Source organism: Cherax quadricarinatus, chromosome 6 (genome assembly GCF_038502225.1).
Source record: "Cherax quadricarinatus isolate ZL_2023a chromosome 6, ASM3850222v1, whole genome shotgun sequence".
NCBI lineage: Eukaryota > Metazoa > Arthropoda > Malacostraca > Decapoda > Parastacidae > Cherax > Cherax quadricarinatus.
In genome coordinates, this window is record NC_091297.1 from 69972748 (window position 1) to 69991092 (window position 18345).

The 18345-nt window shown below is 39.6% G+C and overlaps 1 protein-coding gene across 7 annotated transcripts in view; it reads left to right on the forward strand.

Annotated features, from left to right (window-relative positions):
* The window catches only part of LOC128693120 (ankyrin-3), a 358860-nt gene that overhangs the window by 243831 nt on the left and 96684 nt on the right, over positions 1-18345 (forward strand). For all 7 annotated transcript variants that reach the window (XM_070081932.1, XM_070081926.1, XM_070081969.1 and 4 more), the window contains 2 exons: positions 8236-8529; positions 10240-10418. In XM_070081932.1, the coding sequence (XP_069938033.1) occupies positions 8236-8529; positions 10240-10418 (473 nt within the window). The remainder of the gene's footprint in view (positions 1-8235; positions 8530-10239; positions 10419-18345) is intronic.

Below are 18345 nucleotides of genomic sequence, written 5' to 3' on the forward strand. Positions count from 1 at the left end.
ATTACAATAATGTGTTGCACTACAAAGAGCCACTATCATACTTAGGCATTATGAGCAGACTTAATTAATGGCTTACTGACTACTTACTACTAAAGAAATTGATCATAGTATGTTTAAGTTATACATCTTTTTTTTTTATATTAGACAGTAATTTTACTCTAATTACAATAGTTTCAATAATAAATATTGAACTTATATTATGGGAATATGACACTGTCAGTTGTTGAAATTAGTTTACAGTGTGAGAATGCTACATTTGGGTATAAGTCAGTATTGTTTTAGGTAGTTATTTATACAACAATGTGTTATTAATTATGTATGAACTTTGGGCATCTAGATTTGAAGTTTTAACCCTTTGACTGTCGCGGCCGTATATATATGTCTTACGAGGTACCGTGTTTGACGTATATTTACTCATAAGTTCTAGCGGCTTCAAATCAAGCAGGAGAAAGCTGGTAGGCCCACATGTGAGAGAATGGGTCTGTGTGGTCAGTGTGCACCATATAAAAAAAATCCTGGAGCACGCAGTGCATAATGAGAAAAAAAAACCGACCGTTTTTTTTAATTAAAATGCCGACTTTGTGGTCTATTTTCGTATAGTATTTATGGTTGTATTCTCGTTTTCTTGGTCTCATTTGATAGAATGGAAACATATTATAGAAATAGAGGTGATTTTGATTGATTTTACTATAAAAAGAACCCAGAAATGGAGCTCAAAGTTGGGGAAATGTTTGATTTTTGCCAATGTTCAAAAGTAAACAAATGATGCCATTGTCCAATAAATGTCCAACTAGCCATTCTAATATGCAGTCATGAATGGGTTGATGTTATTTATACAATTATTACAGTATTGCAGTAGTCTGCATAATAGTAAATCTTCTATTTTTTGTTTGAATAAAAATTCAAAATAGAAAGCAAGAGTAATATTAGAGGGGCCTGGAAACATGACTGATGAGCAAAGAAAATGTTATTTTAGAGCCAGGAATGTCTGCATTGTTCATTCTGGACCTTATTTTGAAATTGTCATATTTTTTAGTTTTCGTGAAATTGGCCAAATTGCAAATTTCTGACCACATTATTAGGTAGTTGAAATCGGTAAATGGGCAGTTTCGTGTACTCAATCGATAGAAAAAATAGAGTTCTAAAGAAATAGCTATGAGTTTGGGCAACTGGAATAATGGAATTAGCTGAAAATAGGGCTCAAAGTGGGCGAAATCGCCGATTTGTAAACAGCACCGAGGTCGCTAACTTCGCGAGAGCATAATTCCATCAGTTTTCCATCAAATTTAGTTTTTTTGGTGTCATTACAATCGGGAAAAGATTCTCTATCATTTCATAAGAAAAAATATTTTTTTTTTTTGTTTTTAAATTTTGCGACACCAGGAGACACCTCAGGATTGGGGGTTGCGACAGTCAAAGGGTTAAGAGTTAGGTAATTGGGAGATTTTTGGTAAAGTTAAATATTGAGTATTGAGTATTTAGTTTAGGCTCAGTAGGTAGTTTTTAAGAAGAGCCTTAAATTGATGTTCAGATCTCGTTACTTTAATATTTACTGGTAATGAATTCCAAATTTTGGGACCCTTTATGTGTATAGTTTTTTTACACAGTGAGATATACCTGGAGTTTACCTGGAGAGGGTTCTGGGGGTCAATGCCCCTATGGCCCAGTCTGTGACCAGGCCTCATGGTGGATCAGGGCCTGATCAACCAGGCTGTTACTGCTGGCTGCATGCAATCCAATGTACGAACCACAACCCGGTTGGTCAGGTACCGACTTTAGTTGCTTGTTCAGTGCCTGCTTGAAGACGGCCAGGGATCTATTGGTAATCCCCCATATGTATGCTGGGAGGCAGTTGAACAGTCTTGGGCCCCTGACACTTATTGTGTTGTCTTTTAACGTGCTAGTAACACCCCTGCTTTTCATTGGGGGATGTTGCATCGTCTGCTGAGTCTTTTGCTTTTGTAAGGAGTGATTTTCGTGTGCAAGTTTTGTACTAGTCCCTCTAGGATTTTCCAGGTGTATATAATCATGTATCTCTCCTGCCTGCATTCCAGGGAGTACAGGTTCAGGAACTTCAAGTGCTCCCAGTAATTGAGGTGTTTAATCTCAGTTATGCATGCCGTGAAGGTTCTCTGTACATTTTCTAGGTCGGCAATTTCACCTGCCTTGAAAGGTGCTGTTATTATGAGAACAGATTATCCAACTTACGAGGTGATATAAAAAAGACCTGGAAAACCCTATCAGAAATTCTAGGAACAAAAAAGATATCACGAAATAGCGAAATAAAATTAGCAAAATCAGATGAACCCCAACTCCCACCAACAGGAACAGCAAACAGACTCAATGACTTCTTCTCCACTATAGGACAAAACCTTGCCAATAAAATCCCAAGCTCAGATACCCCACCAAATGACTACCTCACCGGCAACTACCCGAACACACTGTTCCTAGCTCCGACTAACCCATACGAAGTCTCCCTTATTATCAACACACTAAAAAACAAGGCAGGAGATTTAAATACCTTACCACCCTTTATATACAAAAAAGTGTCACAAGTGCTATCACCAATCATTGCAACACTCTTTAACAAATCCATTGAATCCTCCACCTTCCCTACAGTACTCAAAATAGCAAGGGTCACCCCGATCCACAAAGGAGGAGACCAAACAGAGTTGAATAACTATAGGCCAATATCCAACTTACACTCTCTCTCAAAAATCTTCGAAAAATTAATTCATAAACGAATCTACTCCTACCTTATCTCCCAAAACATACTCAACCCCTGCCAATTTGGATTCAGGCCAAATAAAAATACTAATGATGCTATTATACACATGCTAGAACATATATACACTGCAATAGAGAAAAAAGAAGTCCCACTGGGGATCTTCATTGACTTACGTAAAGCTTTTGATACAGTTAACCATGACTTGCTCCACGTAAAATTGTCACACTATGGTATAAGAGGGCACTCCCTCAACTACCTCAAGTCATACCTCAGCAACAGAAGCCAATATGTGTATGCAAATGGGGCAAACTCTTCTGCACAACCAATTACAGTTGGTGTCCCACAGGGAAGTGTCCTTGGCCCTCTTCTCTTTCTCCTATACATAAATGACCTACCAAATGCTTCGCAATTACTCAAACCCACACTATTTGCAGATGACACTACATATGTCTTCTCCCACCCGAGCCCAGTCACGCTAGCCAATACTGTAAATACCGAATTACAGAAAATATCTACCTGGATGAGGACTAACAAACTTACACTAAACATTGACAAAACCTACTTCATTCAGTTTGGTAACAGAGCTACAGATGTCCCTCTTAACATAATGATAAACGGATCACCTATCACAAAGCTAACAGAGGGAAAATTCTTTGGAATCCACCTTGATAATAGACTCAAATTTCATACACATATACAACAAATTTCTAAGAAAATTTCCAAGACTGTAGGCATACTATTGAAGATACGGTACTATGCTCCACAGTCAGCCCTCCTGGCCCTATATCACTCTCTTATTTACCCCTATCTCACCTATGGAATTTGTGCATGGGGCTCAACAACAACTAACCATCTCAGACCACTAATTACCCAACAAAAGGCTGCAGTTAGAATGATAACAAATTCTCACTATAGGCAGCACACTCCACCAATATTCAATACACTAAACCTACTCACCATACAAAACATCCATACTTATTACTGCACCTATTACATACATAGAACACTTAACTCTGATATTAACCCTCCCCTCAAACATCTCCTTGCCAACCTCAACAGAACACATGACCATAACACAAGGCACAGATCACTCTTTGATGTTCCTCGTGTCCATCTCACACTATGCAAAAACTCAATGCACATAAAAGGCCCTAAAATCTGGAATTCATTACCTGTAAATATAAAAGAAACACTACCTGTTTATAAATTCAAGTCTCTTCTCAAAGATCACTTACTCACCCAAAACCAAATAAATACTGAATAACTGAACCTTATAAATTGTATATCTTAAATGTTTCTCACAATTATATCACATAAATGTTAAACCTAAAACCCAATCTAACTTTATTATTTTTTAAATACACTACCTAACAGAATACTCCATTCTACTGAATGTACAACAATGCATACAACCATATGACCTGTCTTTGTAATACTCACTTGTGCTTTATAGTAATCTGTTTACATTAAAGTTTTATCACTGATTACATCATTGCTTAGTTAATCTTAAGTTATTTTTAAGCCAGCCCGTAATGCTATGCATATAAGTGGCTTTGGCATGCTGCTCTTATCTGTATTTTTTGTACCTCTGTATGTGTGCTCAAATTTTTTAAATAAATATTCCAGCCTAGATAGAACAAGCGACCTGAAGAGTGTCATCATGAGCTTGGCATCCCTAGTTTTGAAGGTTCACATTATCCATCCTGGCATTTTTCTAGTAGATGCGATTGATACAATGTTATGGTCCTTGAAGGTGAGATCCTCCGACATGATCACTCCCAGGCCTTTGATGTTAGTTTTTGCTCTATTGTGTGGTTGAAATTTGTTTTATACTCTGATGAAGTTTTAATTTCCTCACATTTACCATATCTGAGTAATTAAAATTTCTCATCGTTGAACTTCATATTGTTTTCTGCAGCCCATTGAAAGATTTGGTTGATGTCTGCCTGGAGCCTTGCAGTGGAAGACACTGTCATGCAGATTTGGGTGTCATCTGCAAAGGAAGACACAGTGCTATGGCTTACATCCCTGTCTGTGTCAGATATGAGGATGAGGAACAAGATGGGAGTGAGTACTGTGCCTTGTGGAATAGAGCTTTTTACCGTAGCCGCCTCAGACTTTACTCTGTAATGATGTAATTCTTTAGAGTGTCAGGATCATTAGCCATACCTGAGAGGATATCAGATGGGTTAAATCCTATGAAGGTAGTAGAGGTAGAGAGGGAGTCAAGACACGGTTGGTGTTGTTGTAGTCGAGTCGCCTTGGTTGGTGGGTGAGGGTGAGTCGGCCATGTTTGTTGTTGATGATGCGTCACTCTGGGTGGTGAGGGGGTGGATGGGGCGCCGGCGGCCTGCTGAGTCGTTTTATGGAATAGTCGGTTTCTAGGTGCTGGCTTGCTGTTCTTAGTGCTATTTCTTCTATGAGTTGGTCTCATAGTAGTACAAGAGTTGCTATGGTTAGATGGAGAAACTAAATTAGTTAAGAGCTTGGAGTAGGTAGTTCTTTGGCAGCGGGGCTGTTCTTGGAGTTTGTGGGGCAGTCTTTGCTTCAATCAGTAATTTTTCGGTTTGTAGGTATCACTGTTGTTTATTTTGGGTCATGCTGGGTTCTACATACGCTAGTGCAGTTATGATTGCAATTAGGCCATCATAGAAGCGTTGATGGGCTCTGCAGGTGAGAAAAATGACAGAGCTTGGTGCCTCTGCTGCCACTGCCACAACCTATGTTTGATATCCATTGCCTTCACTCAGAGCGTCATTTCTTCAAAAAATGATTTTATATGAGAATGGGAGTGTTCCTCTTTATTTATTCTACTGTATCAATGTAGAGACAACTTGTACACAATGTAATTTGCACACAAACCAGATGTGTATGCCTGGCTTGTTTACAAAACTTGCATTCGCCTGGTTTGTTTACATAACTGCACCTGTCCTCTCTTGTGTACTCATTCTCTCTCTCTCTCATTTATTCGTTTTATCTTGCTTACTCACCCCTGACCCTACATTAAGAATATGTATATTTTAAGGTAAGTAATGAGTGAACTGTATATGCATTTTATCGCTCTGGGATGCTTAAATATCATAGAATAGTATGTGTGGGTGGGTTGGTCTGGCTGGCTACTATACATACCGCACTTGATTTCTTGCAATAAATACTACTCATCTCACCCTAGATTAATACTACAAATATTTTAAGGTAAGTAATGAGTGCACTATCTGCGTATTTTACTTTTTCATTGTTTTTTAATGCCTAGTTCTATTACTAACTTAATATATGTTAGTGTAAACTTCTTATCCAGTATTTCTATGCATTTATAAGGGTGTTCCACTTTACGGCAGTTTCCACTTTACGGTCGTAGCCTGGAACCTAACCTGCCATATAAGTGGGGCCCTACTGTATTTCAAATAAGAAGAATTAAAGTTGTACAAATTTGTAGCATAACAATGTATAATATAATCGAATCAGATCGAGTAAAATCAATGATTTGTAGTGCAGAAACAGGTCATATAGTCATTTCGTGAGTTACTGTACATTCAAGAGAATGGAGTATTATATTAGGTAATGCAATTAAAAAAAAATAGTTTGATAGGGTCACAGGTTATGCATTTATGAGATTCAGTTATTCATTATTTATTTAGTTGTGGTTGAGTAAGTGGTTTTTAAGAAGAGTTTTGAATTGATAAAGAGACAGTATTTCTTTTATATTCACAGGTAATGAATTCCAGATTTTTGGGCCTTTTATGTGCATTGAGTTTTTACATAGTGTGTTATGGTCATGTGTTCTGTTGAGGTTGATAAGGAGAAGTTTGAGGGGAGGGTTTATATCTGAGTTTAGTGTTCTATGTATGTAGTAGGCAAAATTGTAAGTATGGATGTTTTGTATGGTGAGTAAGTTTAGAGTTTTGAATATTGGTGGAGTATGCTGCCTGTAGTGGGAATTTGTTATCATTCTGACTGCAGCCTTTTGTTGGGTAATTAACCCTTTGAGGGTTGACAGGCCCTCTCCGAGACTTGTTCTCAGGGTCGGACAAATTTAAAAAAAAAAAAAAAAATTCTTATGAAAAGGTAGAGAATCTTTTCCCGATCATAATGACACCAAAAGTATGAAATTTGATGGAAAACTTATGGAATTATCCTCTCGCGAAGTTAGCGGTCTCGACGATGTTTATGCATCAGCGATTTTGCCCAATTTGAGCCCTATTTTTAGCCAATTCCAGTGTACTAGTCGACAAAAATCATAACTATTTCTCTAGAACTCTATTTTTTCTATTGAATGAGTACAAGAAACCACCCATTTACTGATTTCAACTATCCAATATAGTGGTCAGAATTTAGCAATTTTGCCAGTTTCACACAAATTTCAAAAGATGCCAATTTCCAAATAGGGTCCAGAATAAACAAGAAAGACATTCCTGGCACTAAAATAACATTTCCTCTGTTTGTTAGTCACATCCCCAGGCCCCTCTTATATTTCTTTGGCTTTCCACTTTCAATTTTTATTCTTACAAAAAATAAAAAGATTTACTGTTACGCAGACTGCTGCATTAGTGTAGAAATGGTATAAATAATATCAGCGCACTTGTGAAAGAATATTAGACTCACCAGTTGACGTGTATTGGACGCTTGGCATGATTTGTTTACTTTTGAACTTTGGCAAAAATCAAACATTTCTGCTTCTTTGAGCTCAATTTCAAGGTACTTTTCATTGTAAAACCAGTCAAAATCATCTCAGTTTCTGTAATATGTCTTCCATTCTATAAAATGAGACCAGGAAAACTAGAATACAACCATAAATACCATACAAAAATACAGTGCAAAGTTGCTGTTTTAAACCAAAAACACAGTCAGAGTTTTTTTTTTCTCATTACGCACTGTGTGCTGCAGGATTTTTTTTATACTGCGCACACTGACCACATAGACCCATTCTTTCATATGTAGGCCTACCAGCTTTCTCTTGCTAGATTTGAGGGCGCTAGAATTTGTGTACTAGTACATCAAAAACCCTGGTGTGTAAGCTGTACTAGTACGTCGGAAACTCTGAAAGGGTTAATATGAGGTTGTACAATTTATGATACAAACATTCATTTTTAAATTTGTAATAGTGGCTTAATAGTTAAGGGATAATACAATATTTGAGGGAGTTGCTTTAAATTTGGTTAGAGTTTAGCATAGTGTGGGTATAGTTGTTATTGAGAGATGAGATGATTTTTGAGTGAGTGCTAAATTGATTAGTGGGCAGGGGACCTCTTGCTGTTCTGGGCAAAGAGTTCCATGTATGATATAACAATTTATAATGTAATACTATGTAATTTCATAGAAAATAAACTGAAAGCCTGGATTTTCTTATAAAGAAGTGTTTCTTCTTATCCTACAGTTACTGTCCTTTGGTGTAATGGCTGATCCTATAGATTTCTCATGCTTTACAGATACTTTCAAGAGGTATACAATATGGTGTTCTCTAACTTAACTAATTGCAGCATAATTATTGACTGTATGTTGTCTGTCAGCCAAGTGAGGAAGAAGAACGATACCTATATGGCCGCTTGCTGGAGGTTATTTGTCTTGGTGATGATGTGAAGGAAGCATGCCAGCTCCTGCTGAAGGGCTCTCCTCTAGAGGCTATGGCAGAGTATCCTACACATGCCCTGGTTCTGGCTGTCACTAGCAATAGGCCCAGGATCCTGACCCTTCTGCTGGCTGCAGGAGCTTCCCTCACTCCTGTTGTGTCTGGACTCAACCTTCTTCAATTAGCTTGGCTCTCACCAGATGTGACCACTTATGTAAAGATGCTGGTAACAAGGGTGAGTCAAAAATTCCTAACTGCTTTCAGTAACCCACTGCCTATTTCATACACTTGCAACATCTGCCTCATTGCTTTCCTATCCACCCTAGCATATGCTATTTCTAAATCCATGAATGCAACAAAAACTTCCTTTCCTTTATCTAAATATTGTTCTTATATGCTTCAATATAAACACTTAATCTACACATCCCCTACCCTTCCTAAAGCCTCTTTGTTAATCTGCCCTCTTGCTCTCCATCTTACCCTTAATTCTTTCAATAATAACTCTACCATACACATAACGTGGTATACTCAACAGGCTTAGCCACTTATAATTTTTACACTGTCTTTTGTCCCCCTTTACTTTATACAAAACTATGCATGCTCTCTGCCAATGTCTAGGCACCTTTTCCTTTTTCATACATTTATTGAAGAAAAGTACCAATCATTCCAAAACTATATCCCCACCTGCTTTTAGCATTTCTGCCTTGATCCTATCAATCCCAGCTGCTTTTACCCTCTTGCATTTTACCCACTACCTGATGCACCTCCACTCTCACTTTTGGCTCTTCCTCACTCCTACTGGATGTTATACATCCCTGGCCAATGCATGAAATCACTGCCTCTCTTCATCAATCTTTAACAGCTTCCCAGTACCTCCAGTTTCCCTCCTATATCCACAGACTTCTGCTGCACATTCTAACACTTCATTCTTACATCTACCCCATACCTCTTCAACCTCCTCATAATCTACTCTCACAAACCCATCTTTCTCCCAATAGTTGCTTATATCTTACCTTAACTACCTCCAACTTTAGTTTATACACTTTTGCATCTTACTTGCTGATGCCATTTTCCTTGTACCCTATCTACCTCTTACTCTCACTGTATCTACAACTAAATAATGATCTGATATATCTGTTGCCCTTCTATAAACATGCACATCCAGACATCTACCCATCAACATTTTGTCCGCTATACATAGTCCAACAAACTATTGTCGTTACGCCCTATATCACACCTCGTATACTTATCTATCCATTTACTCCTGGCACCCCAAACTTACCTACTATTCCTTCTTTAACAGTTTCTCATACTTTGGCATTTAAGTCCCCCACCATAATTACTCTCTTACTTGGTTCAAAACTTGCTAAACACTCACCTAACATCTCCCAAAATCTTTCTCTTCCCTACACTCATCTTTTCTTAAGGTGCATAAACACTTATTATAACCCACTCTTCACATCTGACACTTATTTTACTCATGGAGTAAATACTGCTTGAATTTGAACATTTATATTCCCTCTTTTCCTGCCTGACTTATCATTCCATCAATATTATTGCTACCCCTGTCTTAGCTCCCACTCTCAGATATCTCTGACCTAATCCCGTTTATTTCTCCCCACTGAAACTCTCCTACCCCCTTCACCCAGCTTCTTTTCATTCATAAGTGATACTGAGTAAGAAAAATTGGATTGTGGGCTTGCTTAGCATTGGGCAGTAAGTCTACTGCAGTGCTCCTTTATTCTTATTTACGTTTTTCATTATTTTTATTATTTTTAATGCATTTTTGAAGTAGTATGCACTCATAAGACTCTGGGCATATTTATTTAAAAAATGCAACTTATGGCCAGTAATACATGGTACTTTTACTGCAGCATAATTGGAAGTACTGTAGAGCAAAATACATTACAACTTAGTGTTATACAAAACAAGTTTCTATCTTCAGGCTGTGGAGCACATACTGGAAGAGGAGGCAAGCCGTGTGTGCAAGAGCTGTGAGGATCTGTTTGAAGGCATTAGAAGAGTGTTGGCAGTGGTGAAGGGACCCAGGCCATGGCTAGCTACCTGGTCCTCCCCGAACCCTCTGCTGTCACACCAGGAGTCAAACATTCCACCTTGTCCTCAGTAATTATCTTCTATGTTCTGTCTTGCACCTGAAGAACTGCATCATGAGTTATACAGATGTAGAATGAACTTTATCATATCAAAATGTTAGAGGAATGTCTTACCACAAATAGATATTAACTTGTATTAGTGCAACTTAAATAAGAGGTATTTATAACCCACTGTAAATCGTAATATTTTAACAACTTTATTCACTGACTGGTTTAGCCCCTTGACTGTCGCAACCCCCAATCCTGAAGTGTCTCCTGGTGTCGCAAAATTTAAAAAAAAAAAAATTATTTTTTCTTATGATGGAGAATCTTTTCCCAATTGTAATGACACCAAAAACACGAAATTTGATGGAAAACTGACGGAATTACGCTCTCGCGAAGTTAGCGACCTCGGCGATATTTACAAATCGGCGATTTCGGCTAATTCCATTGTTCCAGTCGACCAAACTCATAACTATTTTCTTAGAAATCCATTTTTTCTATCGATTGAGTGCAAGAAACTGCCCATTTACCGATTTCAACTACCCAATAATGTGGTCAGAAATTTGCAATTTGGCCAATTTCACGAAAATTAAAAAATATGACAATTTCAAAATAAGGTCCAAAATGAACAACGCAGACATTCCTGGCTCTAAAATAACATTTCATTTTCTGATATTACTCTTGCTTTCTATTTTGAATTTTTATTCAAACAAAAAATAGAAGATTTACTGTTATGCAGACTACTGCAATATTGTAATAATTGTATAAATAATGTCAACCCATTCATGACTGCATATTAGAATGGCTACTTGGACATTTATTGGACAATGACATCATTTGTTTACTTTTGAACATCAGCAAAAATCAAACATTTCCCCTAATTTGAGCTCCATTTCCAGGTTCTTTTTATAGTAAAATCAGTCAAAATCACCTCTGTTTCTATAATATGTTTCCATTCTATCAAATGAGACCAAGAAAATGAGAATACAATCATAAATACTATACGAAAATAGACCACAAAATCGGCATTTTAATTAAAAAAAATGGTCGTAGTTTTTTTCTCATTATGCACTGCATGCTCCAGGATTTTTTTTTTGTATGGTGCACACTGACCACACAGACCCATTCTCTCACATGTGGGCCTACCAGCTTTCTCCTGCTTGATTTGAAGCCACTAGAATTTATGAGTATATATACGTCAAACACGGTACCTCGTAAGACGTATATATATGACCTCGACAGCCAAAGGGTTAATGTCTTGTTTGTATTACTGAACAGCTAAATCCTGAAATTTGAGTGCCTTGCAATGAAGATTCAATTATCAAACATTTGTACTAAAGATTATTCAAAAAACAGCTCTGATTATTCATGCTTTTCCTTGAGCCATTGTCTTTTTGCTTGGCACATAACCTCTAAATTGTTGCTTGACACATGACCCTTAAATTGAGGACATTATGCTTAAAATGTGGATCTGTGTAACACTGGTGTCAGTAACATAGATCTACACAAGTGACAGTGGAAGGGTTAAGCATATTAGAATAATATTTAGAGAGATATTACCAATGGAGACAAATGGTTTTTGGGACCTGATGAGCTGTTGGAGTGTGAACTTGAGTCACCTAGACATGAAAGAATGGGTCTGCGCACTCAGTGTGCGTAGTATTAAAAAAATCTGGGACCATTTAGTACCTTGTGGGAGCACCAGTTCAATTGAGCGCCAGCTAGAGCAAATAGCATGACAAACACCAGAGATTCACTGATGCCATGTTGCATTAACACTCCCCTTTTAAGAGGAAAGTAAAAATAGGTTAGATAAATACATGAGTGAATGTGGGTGGGTGTGAGTTGGACCTGACTAGCTTGTGCTACTAGGTCTGATGCCGGGCTCCTTCCTTCAGTGGATGTGACCTACTAGGTGGGTCATTGGTCTAAGCCAGGGAGGGGGGGTGACATGGACTTGCCTTGCACGGGCCAGCAGGCCTGCTGCAGTATTCCTTCTTTCTCATGTTCTTATGTATTCGGCAGGCTGGCCAGCTGGCTGACTTTGGCTATCTCTGGCTGTCTGTCTGTATCTCTGTATGTCTATATCTCTATGTCTATGTATCTGTCTATTTATATCTCTGTCTCTCTCTCTCACATATACACATAAGTACAGTTACTATACCTGTAGTTACCAGTGGTCGCAATATACACAACGAGAAGCAATTATTACTACAGAAAAAGCGTCCTTCCTCCAAAATTTCCACCAGTCAACTATAGTGATAATATAGCATTTATTGTGGTGGAGACGAAAAAACCTAGAAAAGCTAGATACAGCGATTGATAAACAAGGGTTGAGGCTCGACCGTTCGTCATTGTAGGAGCTGACAGCAATCACCGGTTCTTCAACACGCAAGTTATACTTTTGTATCAATCAAATCACATATTACTCGGGTAGATAATTTCCAGTAGATCCTTCATGTATTAGCCCAGATCACCGACCAGTATGTTTTAAATAAATGACCCACTGATCAGATCAGACTGGTTCCGAACCCTCGACTGGTCCGAACCCTCGACTGGTCCGAACCCTTGACTGGTCCGAACCCTTGACTGGTTTCAAACGGATTCGTTGGACAATAAAGCAGACTGTAAACGGATGGGGTTGTAGGCGCCCTTATCAAACACAAACAATAAATATAAATCAGGAACGTACACGGTAAGCTGTCCAATATACAAGTACAGTTAGAAATAGAAATACAAATAGCTAGAGCTTCATTTAAGGAGGTTATTAATAGAGTATTCAAGAGGTTGCTAGTAGAATTACAGTAAATCAACCATTCAAATCATTATGAGCTCTGTGTAGTCTGCAGTCAATCAAACAAACGGGCTTCCACATGGATAAATTGTCATTTTTGTGGAAATTGGTGTCATGCCCCTTGTGCAGATATCCAAGAACTAGCTACAAGCAGTATTAAAACAGGGCAGTGTTTTTGGGTATGCCAAATGAGATAAATCTGTGGACTAAAATCACAAGGGTATTAAAAGAGGATAACATCAAAGCTGCTCTCATAGACAACCTGGAAGCTTTCTACAACAGATGGGAACATAAAAAGTCTGGGCTGAATGGTACTGCCCTTGATACTGGCCATGTAGTCAGAAACTGTAAGGCTGGACGTGATGTCCTGGTAGTCAGTAAATGTGGGGCTGATAGTGCTGTCCTGGGAGACAGTAATGGTGAAGCTGGAGGTGCTGTCCTGGGAGACAGAAATGGTGAAGCTGGAGGTGCTGTCCTGGGAGACAGTAATGGTGAAGCTGGAGATTTTGTCCAGGTAGTCGGGAATTATACGCAGGAAGGAATACATATAAATGACCTCATATGGGACAGGAGCCGTAGTGGGGAAACAAGTGTAGTCAAAGATAAGATAAAACCAATATTGCAAACTAGAAATACCACAGGAAATAGCAAACAAGAGGACTCCACTAGCAATAGTGAGGATATATTACCAAAAACAACTGGTTGGAGCTCCATTGTTGGTGCTAGGGTGGATAGGAATAAGACAGGGAAACAAGCACCAACAGGGAATACAGTCACAGAAACCCAAGGCAAATGGAAACCAAGCCTGTGCACATACTATGCACTTGGTATCTGCAGACATGGGAAATCTGAAAAAACAGACAGGACGTGCAGCTATGACCACCCTAGAAAATGCCGTGCCCATATGACAACAGGAAAATGCAAACTCCCTTCCTGTAAGCTTTTTCACCCTGAAATGTGTACCTCTTCAGTACAGGAAAGACTGTGCTATAACTTAAATTGCCAGGCACACCATCTAAAGGGGACAAAAAGATACAAAACATCCAGGCCATAGGAAAACCTGGGTAGCCACAGCCACTCAAGAGGGAGAGGTTTTTTAGTGCCAGGAAGGAAAAAAAACTGGCAGGAAATGGCAGAAATTGTACACCAAATTCAGTCATTCCTGGAGTAGAACCACAGTCGATGGCCTCCACTCCAAACCAACAGATACAGATACTAATGCCGGAAAAAAAATCCCCCCCCCCCAGTACCAACAATACCACCAGTCCGATGACATTCTTCTTTGCAAATATACAGGGTCTAAAGCCAGCAACAAACAACAAAATACCTTTCATCCGTGGACTGCTTGCAGAGGCAAAGGCAATGTTCGCGGCTTTCACTGAGACCCACATAAAGGATCACTTGGACAACGAAATATGGATCCCAGGTTACAACCTATACAGATGTGACAGGAACAGGCAAAAGGGGGGGGGGGGGGTTGGCCTGTACATTGCAGAGTCACTTGTTTGCACAGAACTGCTTAATGCCTCAAATGATGTAGTGGAAGTTTTAGTAGTAAAGATCGAGAACCAAAACCTAGTCATTGTGGTAGTCTGCAAGCCTCCGTTTGCAACATCCCAGCAATTCCAGGAACAGCTGTTAAAAATTGACCACTGTCTGGAAAATCTTCCAGCTCCTGCACCCAACATCTTGCTCCTGGGGGATTTCAACTTAAGGCACCTAAAATGGAGGAATATAGCAAATAATATTGTTGCAGTAATAACACCAGGAGGCAGCTCTGATGAAAACTCACACTCACACGAGCTTTTAAATCTCTGCACAAAATTCAATTTAAACCAGCAAATAATAGAGCCTACTAGACTGGAGAATACACTAGACCTCATCTTCACTAACAATGATGATCTGATAAGAAATGTCACCATATCAAAAACAATATACTCAGATCACAACATAATTGAGGTTCAGACATGTATGCGCGGAGCCCCAAACCGACATAATGAGATTAGTCACGAGGGAGCATTTACCAAATTCAACTTAAATAACAAAAACATAAAGTGGGACCAAGTAAACTAAGTCTTAACCGATATAAGCTGGGAAGATATACTAAGCAACACAGACCCCAACTTATGCCTAGAACAGATTAACTTGGTGGCACTCGATGTATGCACAAGGCTTATTCCTCTAAGAAAAAGGAGGAGTAGATGTAAAATAGAAAGAGATAGGCGCTCCCTTTACAGGCGACGGAAAAGAATAACAGAGCGGCTAAAAGAGGTCAATATATCTGAAATGCGTAGGGAGACACTGGTCAGAGAAATAGCAAGCATCGAACTTAAGCTAAAGGAATCTTGTAGGAGTCAGGAATCGCGGGAAGAACTAAAAGCCATAAATGAAATCGAAAGAAACCCAAAGTATTTCTTCTCCTATGCCAAATCAAAGTCGAGAACAACATCCAGTATTGGGCCCCTACTTAAACAAGATGGGTCCTACACAGATGACAGCAAGGAAGTGAGTGAGCTACTCAAGTCCCAATATGACTCAGTTTTTAGCAAGCCGCTAACCAGACTGAGAGTCAAAGATCAAAATGAATTTTTTATGAGAGAGCCACAGAATTTGGTTAACACAAGCCTATCCGATGTTATCCTGACACCAAATGACTTCGAACAGGCAATAAATGACATGCCCATGCACTCTGGCCCAGGGCCAGACTCATGGAACTCCTTGTTCATCAAGAACTGCAAGAAGCCCCTATCATGAGCCTTTACCATCCTATGGAGAGGGAGCATGGACACGGGGGTCGTCCCACAGTTACTAAAAACAACAGACATAGCCCCACTCCACAAAGGGGGCAGGAAAGCAGCAGCAAAGAACTACAGACCGATTAGATTAGATTTTGCCACCGAAGTGGCTAGTTTATTGTGCACCCCATATCCATCCTGTGGACGGTAGCGCGAGAGCATATGGATACACAAAAGGCCTAGGAACTAGGCCCCAAAGGGTTAACAGGAATACATATGGATTTATATCTACATATCTATAGTTCACTTATCTGTTACAAGCAAATTTAGGAAATTTGCTTAGTATATCTGGTATCTTATTTTCATTAATAAGATATCTTGACATATCACATAGGTTATTATACTGTCTGTCTCTGTATTCCTCAATAAGTGGACAATTAAGCACATAGTGTTCAAGAGAGTGACCATATGCCTGATCACATAATTTACATTTAGTTTGATCATCATCTGTGTGTCTCCCAAACTGCCAGAAGTACTTGTAACCAAGCCTAAGCCTGGCCACTACAACATCAGTCAGTCTGTTCACATTGCAAGTTGCTCTATAAACATACTTATCTACGTTCATGTTATCATAGTGGGTTATAGATCTACTCAGGCTTCTAACTGCATTCCTATAACAATCAACAGACCGATAGCACTAACATCCCATATCATAAAAATCTTTGAAAGGGTCCTAAGAAGCAAGATCACCACCCATCTAGAAACCCATCAGTTACACAACCCAGGGCAACATGGGTTTAGAACAGGTCGCTCCTGTCTGTCTCAACTATTGGATCACTACGACAAGGTCCTAGATGCACTAGAAGACAAAAAGAATGCAGATGTAATATATATAGACTTTGCAAAAGCCTTCGACAAGTGTGACCATGGCGTAATAGCGCACAAAATGCGTGCTAAAGGAATAACAGGAAAAGTCGGTCAATGGATCTATAATTTCCTCACTAACAGAACACAGAGAGTAGTAGTCAACAGAGTAAAGTCCGAGGCAGCTACGGTGAAAAGCTCTGTTCCACAAGGCACAGTACTCACTCCCATCTTGTGTCATGTGGGTTTTCGATACGTGGACAGGGTAAGAATACTCACATAGGCTGGGAGTACGTATAATATATAACGGGAAGTATGGAAAGCGCCAACAGCCGACCTGCCTCTCTCTGCTCTCTATCTCTGACTGACTCACAAGTGTCTACAGTGCGAGGGTGTTTGAAATCCTGCTATGGTCAGCAGCAATATGAATACAGTCAGTGATTCACGCAGAGATGGTTGGTAGTGAGTCATCTACTGGTACACTGGTTACTGGTAACTGGTTACTAGGAATTGGTACTACTACTGAGACTTGTTCCTCATCCTCATATCTGACATAGACAAGGATGTCAGCCACAGCACCGTGTCTTCCTTTACAGATGACACCCGAATCTGCATGACAGTGTCTTCCATTGCAGACACTGCAAGGCTCCAGGCAGACATCAACCAAATCTTTCAGTGGGCTGCAGAAAACAATATGAAGTTCAACGATGAGAAATTTCAATTACTCAGATATGGTAAACACGAGGAAATTAAATCTTCATCAGAGTACAAAACAAATTCTGGCCACAAAATAGAGCGAAGCACCAACGTCAAAGACCTGGGAGTGACCATGTCGGAGGATCTCACCTTTAAGGACCATAACATTGTATCAATCACATCTGCTAGAAAAATGACAGGATGGATAATAAGAACCTTCAAAACTAAGGAGGCCAAACCCATGATGACACTCTTCAGGTCACTTGTTCTGTCTAGGCTGGAATATTGCTGCACACTAACAGCACCTTTCAAGGCAGGTGAAATTGCTGACCTAGAAAATGTACAGAGAACCTTCATGGCGCGCATAACAGAGATAAAACACCTCAATTACTATGAGCGCTTGAGGTTCCTAAACCTGTATTCCCTGGAATGCAGGCGGGAGAGGTACATGATTATATACACCTGGAAAATCCTAGAGGGACTAGTACCGAACTTGCACATGAAAATCACTTACTACGAAAGCAAAAGACTTGGCAGACGATGCAACATCCCCCCAATGAAAAGCAGGGGTGTCACTAGCACGTTAAGAGACCATACAATAAGTGTCAGGGGCCTGAGACTGTTCAACTGCCTCCCAGCATACATAAGGGGGATTACCAACAGACCCCTGGCAGTCTTCAAGCTGGCACTGGACAAGCATCTAAAGTCGGTTCCTGACCAGCCGGGCTGTGGCTCGTACGTTGGTTTGCGTGCAGCCAGCAGTAACAGCCTGGTTGATCAGGTTCTGATCCACCAGGAGGCCTGGTCACAGACCGGGCCGCGGGGGCGTTGACCCCCGGAACTCTCTCCAGGTAAACTCCAGGTAA